This window comes from Camelus bactrianus, chromosome 4, assembly GCF_048773025.1.
Source record: "Camelus bactrianus isolate YW-2024 breed Bactrian camel chromosome 4, ASM4877302v1, whole genome shotgun sequence".
Classification (NCBI taxonomy): domain Eukaryota; kingdom Metazoa; phylum Chordata; class Mammalia; order Artiodactyla; family Camelidae; genus Camelus; species Camelus bactrianus.
In genome coordinates this window covers 75,439,797-75,466,354 of record NC_133542.1, presented here as the reverse complement: position 1 = coordinate 75,466,354, position 26,558 = coordinate 75,439,797, and the positions used below count along the sequence as shown (strand labels likewise).

The following is a 26,558-nucleotide window of genomic DNA, read 5'->3' as shown; positions in this document are numbered from 1 at the left end:
CACCCAGGAGTCAGGCCTGGCCGCGATGCAGCGTGGCAGACTCTGCCCGTCTGGGGCCAGCTCTGGGCTGTGGTGCTCTTGTTACCGGGCTGGGGACACACCTGCTGGAGATGGGGCAGGGCTTGACAGGCACTCCAGAGGAGGGGCAGGTGGGCAGAGGAAAGCCCTTTGCCAAAGTGGCCTCAGGTGGCCTTTCTCGAGGCCTCGCCCCACCTCAGCCTGCTCTCTGAGAACATAAGGGAGTCGACGGCTACACTGGAGGGGGTGGGTAATACGTACATGTACTTTGGCAGTAAATTGCCTATAGCATAAGTTTTATGATTTCATCGATTTAAAGCGTACATTTAAATGTACACTTAAATGTACATTTCAAGTGAAGTGGGGCATTTGGTACATTCACAAGGTTGTAGAACTGTCACCCCAAATAGAACCCCCACACCAGTTAGACAGGCACCCCCATTCCCTCTCCCCCAGCCCCTGAGGAGCACCGATCTGCTCTGCGTCTGCAGATTTACCTATTCTGGACACTTCACACGATAGGATCACATGTGTGGCCTCCGGCTCTTATCCGGCCTTCTTTCACTCGTGTGTGTCAGTGCTTCACTCCTCTGGGCACTGGACTTGACCTGCCTGAGACTGTCAGGGATGGGCTGGCGGTGGGCACCAGCATCCAGGCCCTTGCGCAGTCTCGGTCTTGGACAGGAGTCCAGAGGAGGTGGTGTTGGGGGTGGTGGATGACTGGAAGGCTTCCTGGAAGAGCTGGTGCTCATCTCTGTGCTTGAGTGGGGCCTGGTATGTCCCAGGTGTATTAGTTAGGATGGCCTGTGTGTCTTCTGCTCCCAGCCTGCTCGGCGCCCCACGTCAGCTCGCAGCCTCAGGTCCTGTCCCTGGGCCTCAGCTTCCGCCAGCCAAGCCGGCCCGGGGCAGGAGTGCCCAGGGCTGCGGAGCCAGTGCCCCACTTGCCTGGTGCTGCAGGAAAGCTAGGGGAAGCGGCTTTACTGAGCAGGTGCTAGGTGCGGGGCCGGGAGCGGGCCAGGCGGACGCAGGCCCCACCTGTGCAAGAGAGGAGGCACATTGCTTCAGCACCAGGCTTCAGGGAAGACGCCTTGACGCCTACTGCTCGTGGCCCAGTGCTGTAGGAACACCCTGTCCGTGCCCCAGGCCTGCCGCCGCCTTGGAGTGAGTCCACCACAGAGATGGCAGGCAGATGGGCTGGGACAGGTCAGCAGGCAGTGCAGCCCTGGGCGGAAGGAGCGGGAAGTAAGGCTTTGGACCATGGAGGGAACACTGAGACCCTGAGACCCTTGGTCCCTGCCCAAGCCAGCTGCCTCCTCCCTGGCCTTTTCCTGTGGTAGGAGCACATCTTTTCCTGGACCCTCAGGGTCAGCGTGGAGTTACCCCCAGTGGACCCCTGGCAGGAGGTACTCAGCCTTATGTGAGGGGGAGAGGGCTGGGGGCTGGCCCCCCGCTCTTAGCATCAGACAGGCCCCCTCCAAGCTGCCCCCGGGGCTCAGGGAGGCTCTGTGTTTGCTACTTGGCACCAGAGGGGCCCGGGACCCTTGACAGAGCAGCCCTCCTGGTCAGTGGTAGCGTCTGGACACCTGCTTGGCCCCAGTGGGGAGGGCTGAGACGGTCCTGGCATCACAGGGCCGGGAGCTCTCCGTGCGTTTCTGAGACCCGTGGAACTCTGGGGGCAGAAGCCCCTTCCCCAGTGCTTCGCCACTGCGTGGCCCCTTCTTGCTGAAGGTTTCTTCCCCACCTGCACCCACTACCCCTGGGATGGAAGCGTTCTGGGAAAGGTGGCCCGAGACCTCCCCGTCCACGTCCCCCAGCCCCGGGGGCAGGGATGGGTCATCGTGAATCAGGTTAGCATCACCTTCTTCCCTCTCCCTCCCTGACACAAAGCTGCCGCTTTGAGTGGACGCCCACTAGGTGGGGTGTGGATGCCTCAGAAGGGCGGCCTCGCCTACCAGGCAGCCCACCTCTCTTGGGGTCCCAGGCCTCCCAGAGCCCCCATTTGGCGCACTGTGGTTCTCAGGCTCCCCTGGGCTGGGGGCTGGGGGCCGTCTCTGGAGCCTCCCTCACCTGAGCCACACCGGCAGCTCTCTGGGCTCTCACAGTTTCCCAGAAGGAGCACCTGGGGTGCTGGTCTCCAGTGACCTTGGAAGGGATACACTGGGGGAGGCTTACCACCAACGCCCATGCCGTGGTTCCCAAACCTGAGAGTCACTCAGACAGGCTGCCAGGCCCTGCCAGGCCCGGTCTGGGAGTCCTTATGCAGCAAGTGCCAGGCCCAAAGGCTGCCCCAGCACCTCAACCCAGACAGCCCCCTCCCCCCACCAGGCTGCCCGGGGACAGGTGGGCCCCAGGCGGGAGCTACTCTTACCAATGGGAGGTAAGGCCGAAGCCTAGATTGGTCGCTGAGATTTTCACCAAAGAAACGGCTGCGTTGTGACTCTGCTGCACCAGGTCTGGCCTCTGTCCCCGGCCTGTCCCAGCTCCCCCGCCCATCATTGGGCTGGGTGTCAGTCATGTGTCCCTGAAGTGCTTGAATTGGTTGTCCTTTTAAGCTAGGTAAACGGTCCCCTTGTCACTCTGTTGACACTGATTTGCTGAACAAACTCATACCCTACAGGTAGCACGGAGGCCAGCCTCACCCAACCCAGCAGAGGCTGCGGGCAGGCAGGTCCCACGGTGTCACAATGATCCTGGTGTGAGTGCAGTGGGCCCGGGAGAGGAGCTGGGGTTCGAGAGGTGGCCAGGAAGTGTCTGAGACACCCAGGACGGGGGACACAGCTAGAGGCTGGCAAGAACCTCAGCTCTGGTCCTCGTGCCGAGGTCCCCTCCGGGGACCCCTCGGGGACCAAGGCAGCAGTGTGGCTCCTGGCCTTCTGCCTTCGTCACTTCCTGATCGTGGCCCAGCATGAGTCACAGCCGGGCCGCAGGCACCTGCCCCGCAGACCTTTTGCCGGACAGACCCCACGTTAGGGAGCCCGCTCACTGCACCAGGCCCCGGTGAGGACTGCCACCCTGTTTACCCATCAGGACACAGCTGGGCCCCGGAAGCTGCCGAGAGGTAGCAGCACCGGCTTCAACCCTGGCCACCCTTCCCAGGTGGTCGTGGGCCCACAGCAGAGCCGGGGCTGCTGGGGGAGGACACCCGTGAGAGGAGGTGGGCGGCAAGAGCAGCTGCTGGCAGCCTCTGGAAAGATCTGTCGGTGCCTGAGCAGCAGGACCGGGGGCCCTGGGACCTGCCTCCCACCATTTCCTCTCAGTTTCGGTTGTTGATAAGCGGAAACTACACAGTTACTGGAAATGAGAGGTTTGGGGGAGAAGCCAGAGTTTTGAGTGTGTATATTTTTCCCTGACAGCTTTTCAGTAAAAGATGCTGGGCTGAGACTGGGCCAGGACAGGGGACAGGCAGGGGACAGGGTAGGGGACAGGCCACACTCCACCCTCTGGAGTGGAGTGTGGACAGGCTTCCATCTCCCCTCTGTCCGCAGAGGGCTGGGGAGGTGACTACCTCTGGGCCTCCAGGGTCAGCCTGATGGTCTCTTTTCCCCACTCGCCAGACTGGTCCTGGCTCCCAGGGGCTGGCCCCACAGGGTGGGGCTCCCCTCACTTACCCCTCTCGGGGTCAGAATGAGGACAGCCTCAGGCCTGTCTGGTTAAGAGCCAGAGCAGGGAAGCATCCACTGTCGCAGGGGCTCAGACCGTGGCAGCATCCTCTCTGGGGGCCCAGGGTCCAGGGCCGGCACAGCATGCGCACTCAGTAGGTTTCCGGTGTGCGAGCTGGGAAGGGCTGGAGCCCGGTGGGCATGGAGCTGGAAGTGGAGGCAGGTGGGCAGATCCAGGTTTCTGGAAGGCCTGGCTTCCAGGCTGCCGCGAGGCGCTGTCTGAGCCGGTTGCCCTGCACCGGATTTCCCCTGTTCCCGCTCGCTTGTGTCTCTGAGCTGGGATGGTGCCGTGGTCAACAGCCCGGGCGTGGAATCAGCTTCCTTCCCCCACCTGGGCTGTGTGACCTTGGGCTGCTCACTCACCTCTCTGAGCTCCCCCTCCCAGGAGGATGGGACTCAGCCTCTGCGAGGAGCAATAAAGCATCACACGAGTTCCTGACTAGTTAGGGTCATCCTTGCTGCCCGTCCCTTGTTATTCTTCATTCCCCGTCTTATTTTGAGGTCATTGTGGATTCACACTCAGCTGTAAGAAGTAACCAATCCAGACTGGCCCCATGGGGTGCCCTCCGTTTCCCCCAGGGGGAACGTGTCAGTTCAGTTTCACTCCACACTGGAGTCTGTTCCTGATGCCCCGAGGCCTCATCCTGAAAGCTCTCCCAGAGACCAGTCCCACCCAGGACTTGGGCAGGGTCATTCCGGGGCAGAGGGTCATCCCCAGCCTGAGAGCCTCCAGCGTTCCCTGCAAGAAAGAGCCCCCCCACCCCAGACGCCAGCTGGCCCGGGATGCCCAGTGTCCCCAGGGTGTGACAGGGCAGGCCCTCCCCTCTTCAGGCCCACGCGGGCCTGGGTGCAGCTGGCTGGATTCTGCCTCTGGTGTTTGCTGTCTCCCTTGCTGCTGGTGCTGGGCCCGGGGTGAGAGCAAGGGTATGAGTGGCCGGCCGGGGGGGCGGGGCATGGGGGCCTAGTGGTCTGCCTGGGGCACTGCTGGGGGGGGGGCAGGTGGCCTACATGATCTGGAAGAGGAGGCCAGAGAGAGGCACTGGTGATGCTTGCAGGATGGGGGTGGCCTCTGGGATGACCACTGAATTCTGCGCTGGGCGCTGCGGCTTAGTAAGAGGCCGCCCACAGCCGGCCCTGCCTGCTGCCCGTAGGCAAGGGGGTGTCCTGGGAGCCGTGGAAGAACGTGGCAGGGGCTCGCCCTTGGCTGGCCTGTCCAGCGGCCGGCTGGCTGTGGGCTTCATCCCTTGTGTCCCCAGTGCCAGTGGATTGGGAGGAAGGTCACGCAGGTACTGTGGGTGCTGCTGTGACCCTCCTGATGGACAGAAGGGACATTGGGGAGCCAGGGCTTCCCAATTCCCAGGCCTCTCACCCAGAACCCCGCCCTCCCCCCCACCTCCCCCCGCAGGGTTTTGAGTTTCAGCTGATCTTGTGGGGATGTGAGAATGCATTGTCTGCTCCAGCCCTGGCCCTCCCGGTCTGGGGAGATCAGGTGGTCAGGCAAGAAATCCAGGCCTTTGGGGGTTGGGGGGACCCACACCTTCCCTCCTCTACCCATGGAGCTCCTGCGGACCCTTTGGCCATCTCTGGGGAGGCGACCCTGCTCCGACTGCCCTGGGTGGCTGGCGTCTGGCCACCACTGGTGGCAGGAGAGGTTAAGAACTGCATTCAAATCCAGGCGGTACCATGGGCATAACCTGCCTGAGCCCTGGTTTTTCTCATCTGTAAAATGGGCCCGGTATGCACCTGCAGGGCCGTCTCCAGATAAAGCTGGCAGAGGCCAGGGGTGGAGGAGAGGTGTCCTGATTTTCTTCCTTCTGGGACCCGTGTCAGGGGGTCCTTGGTGTCCTCGTCCCGTGTTTTCAACCAGACACAGGACGGACACAGAGCGGGGCTGTCACCCAGGATCCGCGCTGGTCAGCGGGAGAGGCTGGCAGCGCCAGTGGGCAGCCCTCCCCTCTCCCCACACCCCCGAGACAGCATCTGCTCCCGCGAGAAGAGGCGCGAAGTTACCAGAATCGGTTCTGCCTTTGGCGTGGAGCTTGGTCTGCAGTTGCTGACTTAATTAATCGAGTTTTGGATTAAGTCCTCCCCGTGGTACCGGCTACACAAGCATCGATCCTTCGTTACATCAGAGGAGAGTCTGGGAGCGGGGGCCCGGGCCCCGCCCTGCTTGGGCACAGAGGCCCCTGGCGGCAGTGGGGGTCCCTGGGCTCCCTGGCAGTGGGGGTGCAGGCTCGTCCACGTGGGTCTCGAGGGGCCGTTGGGGGTGAGCTCAGCGGAAGACACACATTCCAGCCTTTCTCCAGCTTAGGGCTCCATCTTCTGGGGGGCAGTAGAGCAGGGGCGTGGGGGGCAGCAGGCTTTTCTCACACCCAACAGCCCCTGGGCCTCGCTCGTGATGGCCGGTTCCTGGGAGACCCTGCACTTGCTCGGGTGCCTTCTGCAGGGTTGGGAGGGGCTGTCCGGCCAGGGCCCCCCCCGCGCCGCGGGTGAGTCTGGGCTGCCTCTGCCCGCTGCAGCTGGGTCATGTCCGGGAAGCCGCTTGACCTCTGCGCCGGCCTTTCCGTCCCCTCAGACGGGCGCACAGCTTCCCATGTCGAGGGTGGGGCGGCTCAGCTCTGAGCGCCTGGGGGTCAGCGGGCCGGGGACATTGTTTTCCTTGCAGTGGGAAAGGTGGCTTCCCGAGGACAGGTTCCGTCCCACACACAAAGGGCTTCCCTGGAGCCAGGGAAGGAAGCCGTCCCTTTTCCTGCACTTCCTCTTTCCAGGGTATTTTAAACCATCCGAAGATGCAACTTGGGGAAAAGATTCAAGACAAAGAGCAGAGAGTGCTGGGAGCAGCTGCTGGGCTCAGAGAGCCTGGCCCTGCAGCCATGCACCCTGCTCCCCCTCCAGGACCCGGCTCCTCCCCTGCCCGCTGCCGCCACTGCCATTCTGGGCTGAGGATTAACTGTTGTTTGGGGTTGGGGCCTGTTGGTATCAGACCTAGCTGGCCCCCTTTCTGGGTCCGCAGTCCCTCTATAGCCCTGACTGCCCCTTTCCTCATTCCTGGGCCCTGGGGACCAGGGGCAGGACCCCCACCCTCCACACCACACAGCTCTGTGCTGCCCCAGCCCAGCAGCTGCAGAGGCTGGAGGGAGGCCACAGCTCGACCAGGTGCCGGCTGGTCCCCCTGAAGTCACTTGCTGGGGCAGCGGGGCCACAGTGGGGGTGGAGCAGCGGTCCCACACTGGTCTCCAAACTGCCCCAGGCACACCCCACGCGACCCCCACCCCATGTCCCTTAAAACCGAAAGGAGAGAGCCCAGCAGAGTCGCTGGCTTGGTCCTAGCCCAGCCCTCAGACAGGTGTCTGGACAACAGACGCTGCAGGCTTGAAGGAACCCTGAGGGCTTTCCATGCTCTGGCTCTGTCCTGGGTGCCCTGGGGAGAAGAGGGCGGGGGGCCGTGAGGAGTCACCTGGCTCTCATGTCTCCTCTGGGCTTTGTTCCCCAGAGCTGAGCTGTCCCGGCTAGGCCCAGTGAGAAAGGACTCCAGGAGCCCGAGTGGGGCGCAGCGGGGGGAGGCTGGCAGATGTCACCGAGCCCCCGACCCAGCCTGCCGTGAGCTCATCGTCCCTCAGCAGCTCCCGCCTCCTGGAAGGTGTGGTCCCCCACTGGGGTTGGGGGGGGGCTGGGACTGGCCAAGTAGGGGCTCAGGTCCCAGGACACTCCCCCACCCAAGCCCTGACTGGGAACGCAGTTGTGCTCATTGCCCCTGTCTTCTCTGGGGAAGGAGTCTGGGGCCCCCCTGTCCTGCTTTGTCCTGGCCTCAGTCTCCCCTTGTGGCAAGGGGTCAAGAGCCTCCTCTGCCCAGTCTGCAGGTGGTCCCAGTGGCCTAGGCTGGGCCAGGGGTCTCAGAATCTTCTGGCCAAGCTGCCCAGGGGTTAGTGGGCCTGCCTGGTGGTGATTTCCTGTTTTGTGCCCAGTGTCAGTGGTTTAGGGGGAGGGCAGGGGGCCTTAGCGGGCCTTTATTTGGCACTGCGGGTTCACCCAATGGGGAGGAGGGGGAGACCACACCGAGCCACCCATGCTCCCCCCCAGCCCCTGCCACATCAGTGGGTCCTGGCGACATGGCGTTGGGTGGAGGGTACAGAGCAAGTGCCCCAGAGCCCCAAACTTCCCTTCCTGGGCAGAAACCCAAGAGAGGAGGCAGTGCTGGTGTGGGGAGGGGCTTCTAGGCAGGCACTCTGCTGCAGGCAGAGGCGGGGCCCAAAGAATGGGTAGGAGGGGCCTCTGGCCGTGGCACATGCGACCCAGGCCCTGACTCCGGGCACTTAGCAGGTGGGGGCTGGGCAGCGTTTGAGGGGGCAGCCCCCCCTGTATAGCTCGTGAGCAACCACTCTGCCCTCTGCTGCCAGAGGAGACTTTGGAAACTTTGGACTTCGACAGTGGCGGGAAGATGGGCTGGGAACAGATGCTGGGGGGGTGGTGTCCTGGGGAGGGGCAGGTGGAGTATTGCCTTCCCTGGTACACCTGGGATGGGGGAGCCCCCTAAGGACAGGACGGCTAATTAGAGCCAGGTGACTCCTTCCACCCTGGTGCTCAGGGACACAGGCTGCCTGGTGGGGCTTCCAAGCGGCCTGGGGCCCACAGAGCTGTCCCTCACTGTGTCACCTTAGGAGTACAGGCCCCAGGCTGGCAGACGTGGCCTGCAGCCAGGGTTACAAGCTCTTCTGCTGCACATCCTGGCCCCAGGCAGCGCAGGGTGGGGCACCTCTGTGCCAGGGAAGCCTTGTGTCCCCCATGGCTTTCCTTTAACAGATGCACCTCCCCCAGGTGCAAAGTACATGTTCCTAGGGATGCATCAGTAAATTGCGTGCAAATCAAATTCACCAGCACGTGTCCCCTCTGCCCAGATGGCCAGGTTGCCTCTGCACAGAGCCCTCTGTGAGCACACGCCGGCCCCTCGTACCCCCATTGCACTCACAGGGAACTGAGGCCAGGGAGGCAGTACCCATCTGTGCTGCGGAGAGTGGAGACTCCTCTCATGCCCTCGAAGTTCCCTTGATCAAACTGCATCTCACCAGTCCATCGGTGGAGCCCCGAGGATGCATCTCCCCGGGGCATCTCCTGCAGGAGGACGGAGGGGCACCACATCACTGACCCCCGTCCCCAGCTGGCCAAGGTGCAGTGTCCCGTGCTCACCCTGGCTCTGCCCCACTTGACCATAAACTCCTTGAAGGCAGAACTGAGTAAATCCCGCCTGATACTTAGTCCCTCCCCATTGGAACTAAGAGGGAGCTGTCATCCATCCCCTGGGGGTGGCAGATGGCCGTTAGCTTAGAAAGGAAAACAGCACAGTTTAGAATTAGTCCCGGGTGAAAGGGTGAGAGGTCGAGGTAACATCTGCCTCCGGATGCTTTCGGGAGTTGCATTTCTATGGAGCCGCACTGGTGATGGGGGAGGGCTGGCGGGGGAGGGCTGGCGCCCAGCACAGTGGAAAGATTGAGGCGGTAACAAAGCTGACGCCAGGCTGGGGACACAGCCATTTGGCGCTTCTCCGGGCAGGGAAACCTGCCCCTCCACAGCCCTTCCCCGGAACCCCCAGCCCCACCTGTCCCTCACCTGCTGCCGGCCAGGACGGGTCACCCCAATGGGCGTGTGTGGGACGGGAGAGAAGGAAAGTGGAGGGGCAGATGCTGGGGTGACCTCCTCCAGGAGGGGAGCGAGAAGAAGAGAGCCATCATGGGCCCTGGGGGGCCGGGAGCTGGGCCGTGCAGGGGACAGGGCCATTGTCCGGTTTGTAGGGGGCTCACGCCTCCCACCTTGGGTTCTCAGCACTGTCCCCCAACAGCCCCCCAGCAGGAGGGGTGTGGGGCCAGCAAGGGGTGTTGCTCACTGGAGACCCTGGCCCGGGACCCTCTGGGAAGTTGCAGAATTGCAAGGCAGGTGTTGGGTGCAACTTCCTTCTCCAAGCATGGGCACCTGTCCCCACTGGGCACTTCTGCTGACCCACCAGGATAAGTGTCAGGACAGAATGGCCATCAGGGGCTTGGTCACTGGTGCTGGTGGCCCTGGCCATGTCTGAGCGGGGCCTCCCACCTTCTCAGGCACCGTGGGCAGAGAAGGCAGCAGGTGTCTCCCCAGGAAGTCCAGCACGATGGCCAGGCTGGGAGAGACATGCAGACAGGTACAGAGGAGAGAGAGATGGCACAGGCCGGGGGCTGCCCAGAGCTGGAACAGAGCTCTGGAGAGTGGGGTGAGTGGCCTTCGGGGCTGGCCTGAAACCTCTCTGCCCACCTCCAGATCCAGGCCCTGCTCTCCTGGCTTGGAGTTTCCTCCGTCCCCGCATAGGTACCTGGCACGGCCTGGTTGCGCCTCATACATGGTGCTTCCCCATAAAGCGCCTGCCTTGCTGTCCCACCTCCAGAGCCTGCCCCTCCCCGTGGCCCTGCCTGTCCCCGCGGGGTGCTGGCGGGGTGGTGGCAGTGCTTAGGCGCAGCCCGGAGCCGGCCCGAACGGGCAGCATGCCTTCACGGCAGTGTCCGCCAGGCCTGGCGGGAGTGGGGCAGACAATGGGCCCTCTCAGCTGCCAGGAGTCTCCCTGGCTCATGCCCCGCCTGCTGGGGTGGCGGCCACCATACCCGGCTGGGAGCAGCTGCCGCCCGCGTCCCCGGCCACAGGCGCACCTGCTCCCCGGCCGCCCTTTGTCCACGTTGCTGACGCCTGATTTACTGGACACGTTTTCCCTCACTGGCCCAGCATAACGTAGCCTCACTGCTGATGATGCAGCCAGTCCTGGCTGATGCTCCCACAATCCTCCACGTTAGGCTCCCCATTCAGGTTTTGGGGACGTGCGTTCAGGGGCACACTGCCCTATGGCTGGAGGATTTAGGATTGTGCATCTGGGCAGGATCTTCTGGTCCACTTGGGAATACTTAATGTCCTGACACATTAAGGTGCTGGGCAGAGGCCTGCTCTAGTGGGGGACCCCAGGGTGTCCCCCCTTCCCCAGGACCAATGATGGAGGCCTAGCCCACAAGAAGGATGGCACTGGGCAGCCCTGTGTCAATTCCCCCCAAAGCCATGGGGTGGGCCTGCCTCATCTTGCCCACCCGGGTGGGCTTCCCTCCCCTTGGAGTTGGTGGGGCAGGGGCAGGGCACGGAGGGTGTGCAGGAGGCATGGACAGGGTGGGCTCCTACCCGGCTTTGATGATCAAGTGTTCTCTGTCCAGCACCCACCGCCTGCCTGCTCGTCAGTAGCTGGGAAGGAAAAAAGAGCCTTTTCTCCAAGTGGGAGAGGCAGCCAGCTCCTGCCTGACAATGGAGACCATTGATAGGTTGGGGGAGGTGCTGCCTCTGTGGCACCCCCGCCCTGACACTGGCGTTCCAGATTCCCAGTGCCACTCAGGCTGCGACCAGGAGGCTTGTAACTGAATCCGTGCACAGTGAGGGCCACGTCACCCTCCCCAGACTCCCGGGCTGTGTTCTTAAAGGAGCTCAAGGTGCCACAGCGCCGCCGGCCGCACTGGGGGTGCATCCTGGAGTCCTAGCCCTTCACAAGGAGCCAGCCAACCACCCCCCCCGCCCCCACCTTCCTGAGCCCTGGCTCAGGCCTGAGCTGCCTCCCCTGGACCCCTCCCAGAGGGGCAGCTGGTTTTCTTTAAGCCAGTTGGTTTGGGACTTTTGGCTTCTGGCAACAGATGGTGGGCCGGAGTGGCCATTTTGTGTCCTCCCTGCCTGCCCTCCCCAAGCTGCAGCCACAGATAAAAGCCGTCAGGGAGACAGACGCCTCCCAGGCCACAGGGGTAGGGGAGCAGCTCACCTGCTGAGAAACAGGCAGACCCCGGCCCCCCCAGACTGCCACCGCCACCCCCCTGGGGCAGAGCCTCTGCTGGGGCCAACCCTCCCCCTTCCTGTGCAGCTTTGATTATAGCCCCTATGGCAGGTGGGAGGGGAGGGAGGGAGGACTGTCAGGCTGGCATTTGTTGGGGGTAGGGGTCCCCGAGTGAAGGCCATGACCACAGCTTTGGGTGCCTGGCACCAAACAACAGCCCCTCCTGGTGGGCTCTGAAAGGGGGGTGGTCCGGTACTCGGGAGGGCTCTCTCTTCAACCAGGGGACTGGAGGCTCCTTGCTAGCCCCCCTTGCTGCCAGGTGGGAGGGAGCCCCACCCTGCCGGTGCCCAGCGCTGTGGGCCCAGCGTCAGGGCTGCCTTCCCAGGCCGCCGCGGGCTGGGGGCTGGGCCAGGGCACGTTCTGCCTCAGAGGCTTTGCTGCTGGGAAGAGTGATGCCTGGCTGATCCCAGAGCCTTTCCTGAGCTGTTCCCTCGAGTGCAAGGCCATGAGGTGACCTCGGTGGGCAATTTACAGCCCAGCCTCTGGAAGCTGAGCCAACAGGTGGCCAAGAGGGGAGGCCCTGGGGTAGGGATGGCAGGTGCTAAGCCCCTCCCCACGGGGAACACGTGAGACCAGGCCTGGGCGGGAAGTCAGGATGTCCCCCTTCTGGGTCATCTGCTCCCACTACAGCCTGAGTGGCGTACACGGTGGGGTGGTCATCGGCCAACCTGGGCCATCTCAGAGAGCTCAGGAGCCTGGTCCTCCTTGACCTTGGTTTCTCCAGCTGTGCAGTGGGTGCTTCTGCTCTTGCCTGACGTTGTGTGGACATGAGCGGTGAAGACTTGATCCCAAAAGGGAAAAACTGTGTCTGGGTGCTCCGTGTGGGTGGGGATGGGGTGGCAACCAGCAAGATCCCTGCTGCCTTAGACCCCTGACCAAGAGTTCCACGTTAAAAGGAAACTGGTGGCCAGGGCACCAGATGTCTGCAGTCCTTTCCGCATTTGACATCGTATTGGTGTTGAAAGAGGAAAAGGCCAGGAGCTCTTTTATTACCCAAATAATGCACATTCATCACAGAGAGGGGGTAAAAAGCAGACAAGCCCCCAGAACAAAAGGTTTTACAGAGCACCCCACCAGAGCATGGCTGGGACTGGCCCGTGTCCCCCTTCTCAGTGGCTTTCCAGGTGCAGACAGACGCCTACGTGGGTTTGAGATCTGAGCCAGGTTCTGCTGAACCTTCTGGTTTCCAGCTCGTTCTCCAATTAACATAATCACTTTTTTTAATGGAGGTGAATTCACTTTATATAAAGCTGACCTCTTTAAAGTGTACAGTTCAGTGGCGTTGGCACATTCGTGATGTGCAACCACCCTCTCCGTCTGGTCCCAGGACCCTTCCATTGCCCCTTGGGGGGCCCTGCCCGGCCACGCGGGCCGCCCATGGTGGTGCCTGACTGGTGGCAGGGGCTGAGTGGCGGGGCTGGTGGGGGCGGCTGGCTGGGGGAGCCGGGGACTCACTGCTCTGCCGTGTCCGCTGCAGCTGCAGTGCGGCCTTTGCCGGCCAGAGATGCCAGGCACCCAACCCCTGCCTCAGCGCGCCCTGCAAGAACTCCGGGACGTGCCGCGCGGTGGACCGCAGTGGCGTGGTGGACTACGCCTGCAGCTGCCGCCTGGGCTTCTCGGGGCCACTGTGCCTGACGCCTCGCGACAACGCCTGCCTGGCCAGCCCCTGCCTCAATGGTGGCACCTGTGACCTGCTCACCCTCACCGAGTACAAGTGTCTCTGCCCCCCGGGCTGGTCAGGTGAGGGCGCCTGCGGGGGGCGAGGGGCGGGCATGGCACCCAGGGCCCGCTGGGAGCCCTAGCCCAGTGGGGGCAGCCAGAGCCTGGCCCGCCCCCAGCTGCCCGCATCCCTGACCTGCCTGGCAGGTGCCGGGCCCCTGTCTGTGTGGCCGAGAGGAGGTCCAGGGCTTTGCTGGCCATTGGGATCGGGGTCCGTGACCAGAAATCGCCCAGAGCCCCCACCCAAGAGTCCCGTGCCCCTTTCCCTCCCTAGAGGTGTCAGGTTTTGGCTCAAGGGCCCCCACCCCTCCCTGCCTCTGTCAGAAAAGGGGATACTCCCACCTCCGTCCTCCTAGGAGCGCAAGCCCCCCCCCAGGAGTCATGATGTCAGCATAGGCTCTGGAGGGCGACAGGCTGGGTCAGCTCTGGAGGGCCACCCTCCCGCCACACGTCCTGGGGTGGCCACTTAGCCTCGAAGATGCCGGGGTCCTGAGGTCTAAGGAGATGATGCTGTTTGGCATCCCTGGCTGGCACCTCCTCTGTGGTGCCTGGATGCTGGGGACCAGGAGCAGGGAGCTCACCTGAACCCCTCGCCCCTTCGACCCCCAGGAAAGACATGCCAGCAGGCTGACCCCTGCGCCTCCAACCCCTGTGCCAACGGTGGCCAGTGCCTGCCCTTCGAGGCCTCGTACATCTGCGGCTGCCCTCCCGGCTTCCACGGTCCCACCTGCAGGCAGGACGTCAACGAGTGTAGCCAGAACCCTGGGCTCTGCCACCACGGCGGCACCTGCCACAACGAGGTCGGCTCCTACCGCTGCGCCTGCCGTGCCACCCACACCGGTCCCCACTGCGAGCTGCCCTACGTGCCCTGCAGCCCCTCCCCCTGCCAGAACGGGGGCACCTGCCGCCCCACCGGAGACACCACCCACGAGTGCGCCTGCCTGCCAGGTACTGCCCCTCGGCCCCTGCGGGGGTGGCTGGGCTTCCACGGCTGTCTGGTCGGAGGGAAGGCCACCAGAGGGGGCCGGGGTGCCCAGTGAGGAGAGGGTGAGGGACCGTTTGGCAGGGGTGCAGTGGGTGGAAAGCTGGGCAGGCTGCACCTAGGAGGGGAGATTGGACAGCAGCATTGGGTGTGATGTAGGGACAGGTCTGGAATAGGGGCCACCCTTTAGGAGGTGGCTTGTGTAGGGTCCAGGCACCCACCTGCCCGGTTCTGCTTGGGGGTGTATCTGCTGTGTCTGTACAGCTGAACCCATAACCCCCAGTGCTCCTCCCTCTGCCAGGGGCCTGTGGTCCCTGGAGCCCCAGGGTGGGCTTCTCTGCAAAGTGCAGGCCTGGGTGTACCCTCTGCCCCGGAGCACCCCTGCCTTCGTGGCCCTGGCATCTCGTCCTTGCTCCGAGTCTCTCAGGGCAGTGGGCACCAGCCTCTTTGAAGCCACTCAAGAGTCTCCCTTATCTTTAGTTCCCGGGAACCACGTGTAACAAAACTCTCCACTACCTCTGGGAGCACCCTCACTTGTGCAGCCCCAGAGCTTCTCCCATTTCCTGGGGCTGGCACTGTCGTCACTTGCCCTAGGGGCGGCCCTTCCTCCTGTCCCCACTTGTCTCCCACTGGTGGGCGGGGAATGGCAGGCAGGCGCAGCACCCTCTGCTGTCCCCCAGCAGCTCCACCATTCCTGCTGTACATCCCGGCCTTCCCACCGTAGTTCTCATTTGAGTAAATTTTGTTGCTGCTGATCTAAAAATAATCATGAAAAAGAGGCTTGAAAACCTCTAGTCTGTCGACTACACGTGAGCGGTTAGGCAGGAGCCGGGAAGGGGAGGGTCCTTCAGGTCGGGAGGAGGTGGGGTTGGTGGGTTTGGGGAGCTGGAGTCGGGCCCAGGGTCCGGCTGACCCAGAAGTGATGCAAGGGCTGCCCCAGCCCCCACGCTGCCCAACCCAGCCCGGGCCCCGCAGAGAGGAAGTGCTCTGCCCACCTGCCATCCGCGAGCCCTGGGCCTTGTCACTGCAGCAGCTGCCTCTGCATGCAGACGCCAGGCGCGTGCATTTCCTGTGTGTCACTGGGTGCCCCCTCACCACCTGCCTGCCCGGCACTGCTGGCTGCCTGGCTCTCTCCAGGGGGCTGAGGGCTGAGCCCTCTTGCCAGGCCCACCCCTGTGTTCTGGGTTCAAATGCCTTCTTGGTGGCTGTGGAACCCTGGGCATCGACCTTACTTGTGGCCACTTGGGTCATGATGGGCTGTGGTGAGGGCTGGGGGCGCTGAGGGGTGCGAGGAGCCCCACCAGAGCTGCCCCAGCCGTGGAGCTGGTGCTGGCCCCACCTGGGCGGGGGTAGGGTGAGGTCCATCTGCTTTAGAACAGACCCTCTGAGGCAGGGGAGAAGCAGCGCTGAAGGCCCCGATGCAGGAGAGGCGCTAGCGTGGGGGCTTCTGTTTGGGGCACCTCCCTAAACTACTATCCCATTTGCATTTTGGCTTTTCCTGGCCTCCTGCTTTGGCTCCAGGGCTCCAGGTGTTGGGGGGCCTCAGAGGGAGGGGCAGGAGGGGGTCCAAAGGCACCCGGGAGGGGCATTAATTAGTAACTGGCTGCAAGTTTGGCTATTGCCAGGCGCACCTTTCTGGGTTGATTATTGAACCAGCAGGAGTTGAACGGATTAATAGCTAACTGGCTGGCTGCGGAGGTGGTGCCGCAGAGGTTGGCCCAGGCTAGGGGAGGAGGTGGGCCCCGTGCCTCTGTTCCTGGGAAGCTGAGGGCTGCGTCTGCACTCTCCCTCAGGAGTCCCACTGCATCCTAGGTCCCACCGTCTCCGGCTTCCAGCTCCGAGGGCTCCCAGCCCGGCGCAGCCCCTGGAAGATAGCATGTCTGTGGCCGCCTGCGGGGGTGTTGCAGAGAGCCCAGCACAGTGCCTGGCCCACAGGCAGTGCCCACCTGTGGGACCCCTACCCAGAATGTCTATCACAACAGAGCCTCTAGAGCTCTGGGCGCCCGGGTCGCTGTCTGCTCAGCTAGCCTTTACAGAATAATTCCTTGGAGATGACTGCGTTGCTTGTGGGCTCTGGAGTCTGCAGCTTGGCCACAGGCGTGGGATGGGCAGGGCGTGGGGCATAGAACGCAACGGCCTCAAGGCTGTGGGCATCACGGGGCGGGCCACAGAGGGGCAGCTCCCCGTCCTGAGCGGGAGGTCGTGGGTCCAGCCAGGAGGATGCGAGAGCCCGGCGTAGCGAGCTTGGTGGGGCAAGTAGGGAGGACTGACTGGGCTCCTGGCTCCTCCTGCCACAGGCTTCACCGGCCAGAACTGCGAGGAAAATATTGACGACTGTCCAGGAAACAACTGCAAAAACGGAGGTGCCTGCGTGGACGGCGTGAACACTTACAACTGCCGCTGCCCCCCGGAGTGGACAGGTGTGTGCACGGTGAGGCAGGGATGGGAGTCAAGAACCTGGTCCAGGCTGGGGAGGATGCTGTGACCTGGGGCCCACCGCAGCAGGCGGCACAGATGTGGCATCAGCTTGATCTGTGTGGGCCGTTTGCAGCCTGGCCCCAGGCAGCCCTGAGCCAGAATCAGGTCCCCAGGCTGGATAGGACACAGGGACGCTGGCCAGTAGGACATGGGCCCTGGCCCCAGGGCTGTCTCCCTGTATGGAGATGACAGGTGAGCGTGGACCCTGGTGCACCTGTGCCCACAGAGCAGCAAGAGGAGAACCCCCTCCGGTGCCCAGGATGCAGAGGAAGGGGTCATTCAGGCTGGCGGCGGGTGGGGTTCACCAGAGGAGGGAAGGTTTCCTGGTGGAGGTGGGCCCTGCACCTCGAGGGGTGGGGGTCTCATCCAAGGGTCTGGAGGCCCTGCCTGGCCTGACGGACCCGACCTCTGCAGGTCAGTACTGCACTGAGGACGTGGACGAGTGCCAGCTCATGCCCAACGCATGCCAGAATGGTGGCACCTGCCACAACACCCACGGCGGCTACAGCTGCGTGTGCGTCAATGGCTGGACGGGCGAGGACTGCAGCGAGAACATCGACGACTGCGCCAGTGCCGCCTGCTTCCATGGCGCCACCTGCCACGACCGCGTGGCCTCCTTCTACTGCGAGTGTCCCCATGGCCGCACGGGTGAGCGCAGGGCCCGGAAGGGCAGGCTTTGGCCTTCTCGCTGCCCTCGCTCGAAGGAGGGCCTGGCGGGTGGGAACCTGGGAAGGCTCGTGCAGACGCAGATTGCAGCTTTTTGGGGCCTGTGAGGAGGACCTGAAGGGGCCTTTCTGGGGGAAGTGGGGTGGCCGGGGTGGGGGTGGCCCACAGTCAGGCCTGCTGGTGGTGAACCTCCCAGAAAATCCCATGCATTGTGGGACGCTCCCCAGGGTCACTGGCCGTGTCACGGTGGGAGGGTGGCATGTGGGCAGCCTGGGGGGACACAGTGCCTCTGCTGACCATCCCGCCCCGCCCAGGTCTGCTTTGTCACCTCAATGACGCCTGCATCAGCAACCCCTGCAATGAGGGCTCCAACTGCGACACCAACCCCGTCAACGGCAAGGCCATCTGCACCTGCCCCTCAGGGTACACAGGCCCAGCCTGCAGCCAGGACGTGGACGAGTGCTCACTCGGTACGCATGGGCAAGGGGCAGCCAGGTCCCAGAGGAATCCATCAGAAATGTACCCTCTCCTTAGAGGGTTCCTAGTCTGATGGGGGAGGCAGGCCCCGACTCTGGACCACCAGTCCAATGGGGGAGGTGGGCACATCCCAGAGTGTTCCAGAGGCCAAGGCTCTTGGAATGGCTTCTCATCCAAACCATGTCTCCCAGGCGCCAACCCCTGTGAGCACGCAGGCAAGTGTATCAACACCCTGGGCTCCTTCGAGTGTCAGTGTCTGCCGGGCTACACTGGCCCGCGCTGTGAGATCGACGTCAATGAGTGTGTCTCGAACCCGTGTCAGAACGACGCCACTTGCCTGGACCAGATCGGGGAGTTTCAGTGCATCTGCATGCCTGGTACACCACCAGCCCCCCGCCCACCGCCCGTGGGCAGGCGCCTTTGCCTGGCAGTGGGGAGTGGGGAAGCCGCGTCAAGGCAGATGGCCCCCGGCAGTGCCCTGGCCACGTCTCCTCGGCCCGGGCATCCACGCCCGCCCTAGCCGCACCCTCCACGGGTCTCTGGGGAAACTCGGCCAGTCCTGCAGGGCATGGCCGAGAGTGGGCCAGAGCTGGGCAGATGGGTGGGGTGCTGGGTGGACTGCCAGCGAGCAGGGCATTGCTTTTGGTGTCAGAACCCCTGGCCATGGTGGGGGCCCCAGAGGTGGTTCACACCCCCTGCGCCCCTGACTCTCCCCTCCCCCACCAGGCTACGAGGGCGTGCACTGCGAGGTGAACACGGACGAGTGTGCCAGCAGCCCCTGCCTCCAGAACGGCCACTGCATAGATAAGATTAATGAGTTTCTGTGCGAGTGTCCTACGGGTGAGGCCTGGCCTTGTCCTGCAGGAGCCCTCCTGCTCTCCAGGAGGGGTGCCTGATCAGGTCCCCCAGGGGCTGGGCTGGGGCTGGGGGAGAGTGGGGGCTTCTCAGGAGCGGATGGGGCGTTTTCAGGCTGGGTGTGCTCACCCAGGGCCCAGAGACCCTCCTTCCTGCTGGAGTCTCTCTGGGAGCAGCAGTGTTCTCGCCAGCCCCCTAGGGGCCGGGATGGGAGGAGGGCCAGTCTGAGTCCCTGATGGCTCACAGCTGGGAGGGAGCCAGCCTGCCGTGGACATGATGGCTGGGAGGAGGGCTTAAGGAGCCTGGGGTAGGGGGTGGCAGCTGAGTCTGTCCCCGAGAGAGCTGGGGGCTGCGGGACACCAAGCCCAGGGAGGCGTTGTGGGTCAGAGCCTTGGACCTCCCGAGATGCAAATCAGCTGTCCCAGACACCGAGCGGGGAACCCCATTCACAGCCCAACCCGGCTGTAGGCACAGCAACCAGAGTTCAGTCTGGGGAAAAGGCCCTTCTGTGAGGGCGCAGGAGGGGTCTGACCTGAAGGGCAGGAGCTGAAAGGGGACGAGGAGAGAAATGGGTTTGCCCGGTGCTGGCCAAAGCACTCTGGGGGGACCCCTCCCTCCCAGGCACTCCCTGCTCTCGGCTGGCTGGGGCTCGGCCATGGGGCCGCCATCCCCATCGCATCTGACCGCCACCCCTCTCCCCGGCCGCAGGCTTCACTGGGCACCTGTGTCAGTATGACGTGGATGAGTGTGCAAGCACGCCCTGCAAGAATGGCGCCAAGTGCCTGGATGGGCCCAACACCTATACCTGCGTGTGCACGGAAGGTGCGGGACTGCCCAGTGGTCTCGGGCAGAGGGAGGAAAAGCAGACGTGTAGGGTCCAGGGAAGGGGGACGGTTGGCAGTCGAGGCTGGGAGGGTATCTCTCAGTCTGGGGCCTCTGGTCCAGGGGCCAAAAGCAAAGCAGGGCTCTAACCCTGGGCAACAGGGGGCCATCCCGAGACAGAGACCCAGTCTTCCCCAGCAAGGGCATCAGTGACTCAGTCTGGCTGGTGGTGTCCTGGGACAGGACGATGGCATGCCCAGAAAGCAGCCACCCTGAGCCCCCCAGTCCCCGCCCTACAGGCTACACGGGGCCCCACTGCGAGGTGGACATTGACGAGTGTGACCCTGACCCCTGCCACTACGGGTCCTGCAAGGATGGTGTCGCCACCTTCACCTGCCTGTGCCGGCCGGGCTACACGGGCCACCACTGCGAGACCAACATCAACGAGTGCCACAGCCAGCCCTGCCGCCATGGGGGCACCTGCCAGGACCGCGACAACGCCTACCTCTGCTTCTGCCTCAGGGGGACCACAGGTGCCTGGCCGGGGCTGGGTGGTGGTGCTGGGGCTGGGAGGGCGGGATTGACACCTCCGGCCCCACCCACAGGCCCCAACTGCGAGATCAACCTGGACGACTGTGCCAGCAGCCCCTGTGACTCGGGCACCTGCCTGGACAAGATTGATGGCTACGAGTGTGCGTGTGAGCCGGGCTACACGGGTGAGCCACCTGGCGCGGGGCCCCGCGGGGCGCTACCTCCCCTGCCTTCGTCTCTGCCTTGCCGAGGGACCAAGACCCCTCTGATCTACAAAAGTGATCTGGGACCCAGAGGGCAGGATGGTGTAGGTCACTGTCCAGGGCCCAGCTGTCCAGCCGCCCGTCTTGGCCAACAGCAGCAGAGACCGTGAAAGGGCTGGGGCTCTAGCTGGTGTGGGGATGGCCATCTTCAACCTTCTTGTTTCTGGTCAGATGCAGCCCAGCAGGGCAAGAGTGGAGCCAGGCTCCCGGGAGCATGTTCTGCTCTGCTGCTGCCCTCTGCCCCGAGCTCAGCCAGAGCCTTCAGGGCTTCAGGCCCTTGTCAGCCAATCTGTGCCCCCAAGACCTCAGAGGGGAGAGATCATGTGGGTGCCTAGTCTGGGCCTCAGGAGGCCCTGGGGAGGGGGCTTATGGGAGGGCTCAGACGCCCCTCCCCGGGATCCCTCCTGCCCTTGCTCCTGTGGGGGTGGGCACGGGTCCCTGAGCCCTGCCCCCGCCCCGCCCACAGGGAGCATGTGCAACATCGACATTGATGAGTGTGCGGACAGCCCCTGCCACAATGGGGGCACCTGTGAGGACGGCGTCAACAGCTTCACATGCCGCTGCCCCGAGGGCTACCACGACCCCACCTGCCTGTCCGAGGTCAACGAGTGCAACAGCAACCCCTGCATCCACGGGGCCTGCCGGGACGGCCTCAATGGGTACGGGCCGGGGCACAGCCGCCCGACGCGCCGTGTCCTCAGAAGCGCTACCCCAGGGAGGTGGCTGCTCGGTGGCCGGCGGGTGGCAGGCCAAGGAGGTGCCAGCGCAGAGCTCCCACGGGCCAGCAGTGGGCCCCTGGCTGAGTGGGAGGGCGCTCCCCCAAGCACTGACCCGCTGCCAGGGCCTCAAAATGTGCCGTCTGGGCACAGCTCCTGGTCTGTGCCCATCGCTGTCCTGGGCTCCGTGTGGTCACTGGCCACTTTGGTCTCGGGAAACATGTTTGTGCCAAGGCAGCAGCCGGGGTTTCTGTGACGTTGTGTCATAATGAGAGACGATTATTTTGGTCTTTGTCCTGGTTCCTGCAATCACTCAGGTGTACAAAAGTGGAAGGGGCAGCTTCTGTTATTTGTCCAAGTCCCTTTCAACTGCACCTGAGTTTAGGAGGCTGCTGGGTCACCTCAGTGTGAGGCTGGGTGCCCAGATCCATGTGATGAGGGGGCTGGATCTTGGGGTCCCACCCTGACCTGCAAGGAGGGAAGAGGGGCTGCTGGCAGGGTGAGCTTCTCACCAACAGCCAGTGATGTAATCGGCCGTGCCTATGTGAGGACGCTTCCAGAAAAATGTTCACAGGGAGTTCAGAGAGCTTCCGGGCTGGTGAACGCAGCTAGGACGGCAGAAGCTCTGAGCCCCTCCCCATGCCTGGCCCTGTGCACCCCTTCTGTATGACTGTTCCTGAGTTTAACCTTTTATAACAAACCACTCATCAAGTAAGTGAATTGTCTTCCTGAGTTCTGTGAGCCATTCCAGCTAATTGCGGAACTCAGGGAAGGGGTCTGATTCAGAGCTGCTTGGTCAGAAGTACAGGTGACAACTTGGGACTTGCAGTTAGTGTCTGACATGGGGCCAGTCTTATGGGACTGAGCCCTTAACCTGTGGGGTCCACACTAACTGCAGGGAGTCAGTGGCCAAATTGAATTGTAGGAGACCCAGCTGGTGTTTGAGAGCTGGAGGGTTTGCTTGGTGTGCGAAGAAGCCCATGCACACATGGTGTCAAAGTATTAGTGTAGAGAAGAAACACAAGCTCACCTCTAGTTTTTGACTCTCATCACATGCGCAGCACTGCTCCGTCTCGATGGGGCCATTGAAATGGGCACGGACCCCATGTCCTCTTTTTGCACAGAGAGGGTAAGCACTCTTTTGAGGCCACACAACAAGTGAAATGGGCACTGTCCCCAATCTGGCTTAACAAACCCTCACCACTGTCTTGGACAAGGTGGGCTATTTAAAGGAGTGTAAAAGACTCTGAGGGTCAGAGTGGACCAGCATCTCCATACAATCAGATCATAGGATGGTGGCAAAGCTGGGAGTGCCCATAGCCTGGGCCCTCCGCTCTTGGGCCATACCTGAGCAGCAGTGTGGTCACCTCTGCAGGTACAAGTGTGACTGTGACCCCGGGTGGAGTGGGGCAAACTGTGACGTCAACAACAACGAGTGTGAGTCGAACCCCTGCGTCAACGGGGGTGCCTGCAAGGACATGACCGGTGGCTACGTGTGCACCTGCCGAGAGGGCTTCAGCGGTGAGAGGGGCAGGCGCTCCCAGCGCAGAGCGGACCTTCTGGGGCAGTGGGGTGGGCATTGCCGAGCCAGGTCACGGGCATACGTCTGCTGGGGTTGGCCCCAGGCAGTGCAGTAGGGCCTGGCCATGGCACCCAGGGAGATGGATACACTGACTGCTGTCCCTCTCTGTATAGGCCCCAACTGCCAGACCAACATCAACGAGTGTGCGTCCAACCCGTGTCTGAACCAGGGCACCTGCATCGATGACGTGGCCGGATACAAGTGCAACTGCCTCCTGCCCTACACAGGTGAGGGCAGGGCCTTTGATCGGGCACAGGGCCTGTGCAGGGCCTGGGCCGCCCTCGGAGCGGTGGCTGAGGGCACAGTGGTGGGTGGAACCTTTGGTGGCAGAGCTGGGAGCTGGGCCTGGGCTGTGGGTTCATGTTTGCACTGCCGTGGGCCCTGGGGCCAGGCCGTCCTCCGCATCCGCTGGCCGAGCCTCAGGGCTTTCTTTGATGGCGGGCCCTCTGTGTGTGGAGAACAAGGAGTCTTCTGTTGGCACTGTGAGCCGCAGACGACGTGTCCCTGGTTGTCTCAGCCTCAGCCGTTGGCCAGGGGATCACCCAGATATGGTCCCCTCCTTAGAAGAGATTTACCAAGTTTTAAAAGATAGAAGCCCACAACCACCTGGGCCACCAGGCCCCGCTGGGAGTGGGCAGAGAGTGCCACCACTGGGGATAGTTCTGGTCCTGGAGGTCCTGAGAGGGCCCTGCCTGGCCTGGCCGGCAGTGATGGGGGCCTGTGACTGCGGTTCTCATGACATTGGGAGGCCCGTGGCCAGATCATTGTTTTTTTTTGAGCAAAGCTGGGGACCTGGACTTTCTCTCCTGCATCGGTGAACAAACTCCCCTCGGTGGCTGTCCATGGGCCTCTGCGCCCAGGGCACACCCCAGTCCCTTTCGGCCACGTTGACATCGGAGGCGGAGGGCCAGCGGGGAGGAGCCGGCCTGTGCTGACCTGCTTCCCGTCTGCCCGCTTCCTGCTTCCCTCTGCACAATTGTCGGAAACTCTGGCGAATTTCCGGCCTGCCCAGGTCGCCGTGGAAACCGATAGAAAGAAAGGCCCTGGACAATCGCATGGAGGGGCCGGGGAGATAGCAGCCGTGAGGAAGATAATGCTTCCGTGCTGCCTGGGGACTCAGCCCCCACGGGCTGTAAACAGGAAACCCTCCATCGGGCAGTGGAGGAAAAGTCACCGGTGTGCGCAGTCCTGGCCATACTCCCGTCCCCGTCCCAGGGGTCCTGACGCCGCACCCGATGCCCGCCCCCCCCCATAAGTAGGACGTGCTTGAGGCTGAGGCTGGCATGTCCCCTGTCCCCCGGCAGCAGAGGGCTCGTCCCTGCTGTCACGGCCTCCGTTCAGTGCCCCCCCCCATGACGGGCACTTGCTGCCTGTGACACAGAGCCCCTGGGGTTAGATCCTAGGCCACCCGCTCAGTGCAGGGCGTTCTGCCACCAGGAGGCGGGGCGGGGCGTGAGGTGGGAGCAAGGCCAGGGCCCCGCGATGTTGTGGAGGGCACAGTCCGAGCCCGGTCCTTACTCCTGGTGCTCTTGGCGCAGTGAGACCCAGGCAGGGTCCTGTAGCCTCAGAGGGCGCCAGGGGTTCATCTGATTTGTCTTCAGTTCAGCGTTCACACAGGACTCCAGAGCGGCGCCATATGCCCTCCTGCGGAGCCACCCAGATGTGTTCTGATGGTGGAACGACCGGCAGGCCGTGGCCACGTGGCCTCTGCCACAGAGCTTTGACCCTCTGGGCTGGGGCTCACCTCCTGTTCCTCCTCCCCTCAGGAGCCACGTGTGAGGTGGTGCTGGCTCCGTGTGCCCCTGCGCCCTGCAGGAACGGCGGCGAGTGCAGGGAGTCTGAAGACTACGAGAGCTTTTCCTGCATCTGCCCCACAGGCTGGCAGGGTGAGCCGGTCTGCTCCCTGCGGCCCTGGCTCGGGCCGAGTCCCAAGAGGCGCTGGGACAGGGAGGATGGGAGGTCCAGGGCACACAGGCATCTCCGGAGCGAGAGTTAGCAAGCCCTCTCTTTTTGGAGATGAGCCAGGGGGCTGCAGGAGAAGGAACTGACCTTGCTGAGCCCTTCCAGACTTGAGCATCGAAATCTTGCTTGGCCCCAAATTGGGGGACACCAAGTCGGAGGGCCCTTCCTTCTCGGGATGTCCCCAGAGGACCGTCCTCCAGCTGCGGAGGCCCGGCTTCTCGGGGGCAGGGGAGAGGCCTGTGGGGCGCGGGGCTAATCTGACTGCCCCCGCTCCGCCTGCAGGGCAGACCTGCGAGGTCGACATCAACGAGTGTGTGAAGAGCCCTTGCCGCGGCGGCGCCTCCTGCCAGAACACCAATGGCGGCTACCGCTGCCACTGCCGGGCCGGCTACACCGGGCGCAACTGCGAGGCGGACATTGACGACTGCCGGCCCAGTGAGTGGCCGGGGCGGCGGGACCGCCAGGCTGCCCTGCCCGCCCTGCCCACCCGGCCCACTCCAAGACCCCCAGACCTGTCTCCCCAGGCGGGCTCAGGGCAGGAAGCTCGTCGGTGTTGGACAGGAGGGTGGACATGGAGCACCTGGGGCGGGGTTGGCCCAGGCAGTGTCCGGCATCTCTCCAGACAGGCCTGGCCCCCTCGGTCCAGCTGGGCCCCCCAGGAGGGAGTGCTGGGGACCGAGCGTCACTGTGGGCCTTGCATGGACTGAGCTGGGTGGTTCCAGGCGGCCTCTGAGGCTCTCGAGCCAGACTGAAGGGCTTCAAGCGCGTCCCAGCATCTCCCAGCCAGATTCCAGGACTCCTCGCGCGCTGCCATGCCCGGCCCCTGTTCAGCATGGCGCTTGCTAGTCCTTGTCCCGACCACCCCTGAGCCTGGTTCACAGACCTCTGGGGTCCAGAGAAGCCAAGTATCTTGTCTGGCGTCACTGACGAGCAGGAAAGACTGCGACCCCAACCATGATTTGTCTCCTCATTAAGCCTGTGTGTCCTCCAGCTCTTGTGGCCTGGGGACTGGGAGCATATGGGGTGTATAGACCCCAAGTACGGGAGAAGGGGCGCCGTGCAGCCTTCCAGGTCAAGGGCTTCCGGCCAGACCCCTCTGTGGCCGTGGGGGCAGTGCCAGGAGCCCTCCCACTGTTGGTCACCTAGGCAGTGGGGGTGGTGCCCACCCCTCAGACCTGTCCTCCTGTCCCCTCCAGACCCGTGCCACAACGGGGGCTCCTGCACAGACGGCATCAACACAGCCTTCTGCGACTGCCTGCCTGGCTTTCGGGGTGCCTTCTGCGAGGAGGATGTCAACGAGTGCGCCAGCAACCCCTGCCGCAACGGTGCCAACTGCACTGACTGCGTGGACAGCTACACCTGCACCTGCCCCGCTGGCTTCAGCGGGATCCACTGCGAGAACAACACGCCTGACTGCACGGAGAGGTGCGTGGGGCTGCGGCCATCAGCACAGGTGCCGCGCAGGGCGGTCCTGCTCCAAGGGAGGGCTGGGGGCAGGTGGGATGCACAGCGTCCAGCAACCGGTGCCCCCGAGCAGGTGTCCGCCCAGTCTAGTTGAGTTAGACGTTGTTTGTTGTGTTGCCATGTTCCTCCTGGAAGGGCCATTGTCCACTGACCAGTGTGACTTGGAAGCAGTAACCCTGGTAGTTTATCCTGAGGAACTGGACCAAGGACCTTGTAGCCCATCTTGTTTCCCTTTTTGCCTTGGCTGCCAGGAAGCTCAGTATGAATGTCATTCTTGTCTCTTTTTACATAATTATCTCCTACATTGTCTCTGCAGTTCTGGTTTCTCTCTCATTTTTTATCTTAACCACTCTTTACCTTAATGTGTTATAAAGCCCCTCTCAACGTGAATTATAAAGAAGGCTGAGGAGAGGGTATGACATGATATGAGAGAGCCTGAGGTCCCTGGCCCTGCGTTGGGGACCTCCTGGGACTCCTGTCGGCCTCCT

At 63.2% G+C, this 26,558-nt stretch overlaps 1 protein-coding gene across 2 annotated transcripts in view; it reads left to right on the top strand.

Annotated features, from left to right (window-relative positions):
• Positions 1 to 26,558, top strand: part of NOTCH1 (notch receptor 1) — a 47,317-nt gene that overhangs the window by 7,193 nt on the left and 13,566 nt on the right. For both annotated transcript variants that reach the window (XR_012506606.1, XM_074362557.1), the window contains exons 3-18: positions 13,031 to 13,293; positions 13,882 to 14,220; positions 16,552 to 16,674; positions 17,147 to 17,380; positions 17,713 to 17,868; positions 18,067 to 18,252; positions 18,602 to 18,715; positions 19,439 to 19,552; positions 19,852 to 20,085; positions 20,158 to 20,268; positions 20,813 to 21,005; positions 22,438 to 22,583; positions 22,758 to 22,871; positions 24,411 to 24,530; positions 24,889 to 25,041; positions 25,803 to 26,031. Coding sequence is in view for 1 of the 2 variants with exons in the window: in XM_074362557.1 (XP_074218658.1) it covers positions 13,031 to 13,293; positions 13,882 to 14,220; positions 16,552 to 16,674; positions 17,147 to 17,380; positions 17,713 to 17,868; positions 18,067 to 18,252; positions 18,602 to 18,715; positions 19,439 to 19,552; positions 19,852 to 20,085; positions 20,158 to 20,268; positions 20,813 to 21,005; positions 22,438 to 22,583; positions 22,758 to 22,871; positions 24,411 to 24,530; positions 24,889 to 25,041; positions 25,803 to 26,031 (2,829 nt within the window). In the remaining variant the exon portion in view is untranslated. The remainder of the gene's footprint in view (positions 1 to 13,030; positions 13,294 to 13,881; positions 14,221 to 16,551; positions 16,675 to 17,146; positions 17,381 to 17,712; positions 17,869 to 18,066; positions 18,253 to 18,601; positions 18,716 to 19,438; positions 19,553 to 19,851; positions 20,086 to 20,157; positions 20,269 to 20,812; positions 21,006 to 22,437; positions 22,584 to 22,757; positions 22,872 to 24,410; positions 24,531 to 24,888; positions 25,042 to 25,802; positions 26,032 to 26,558) is intronic.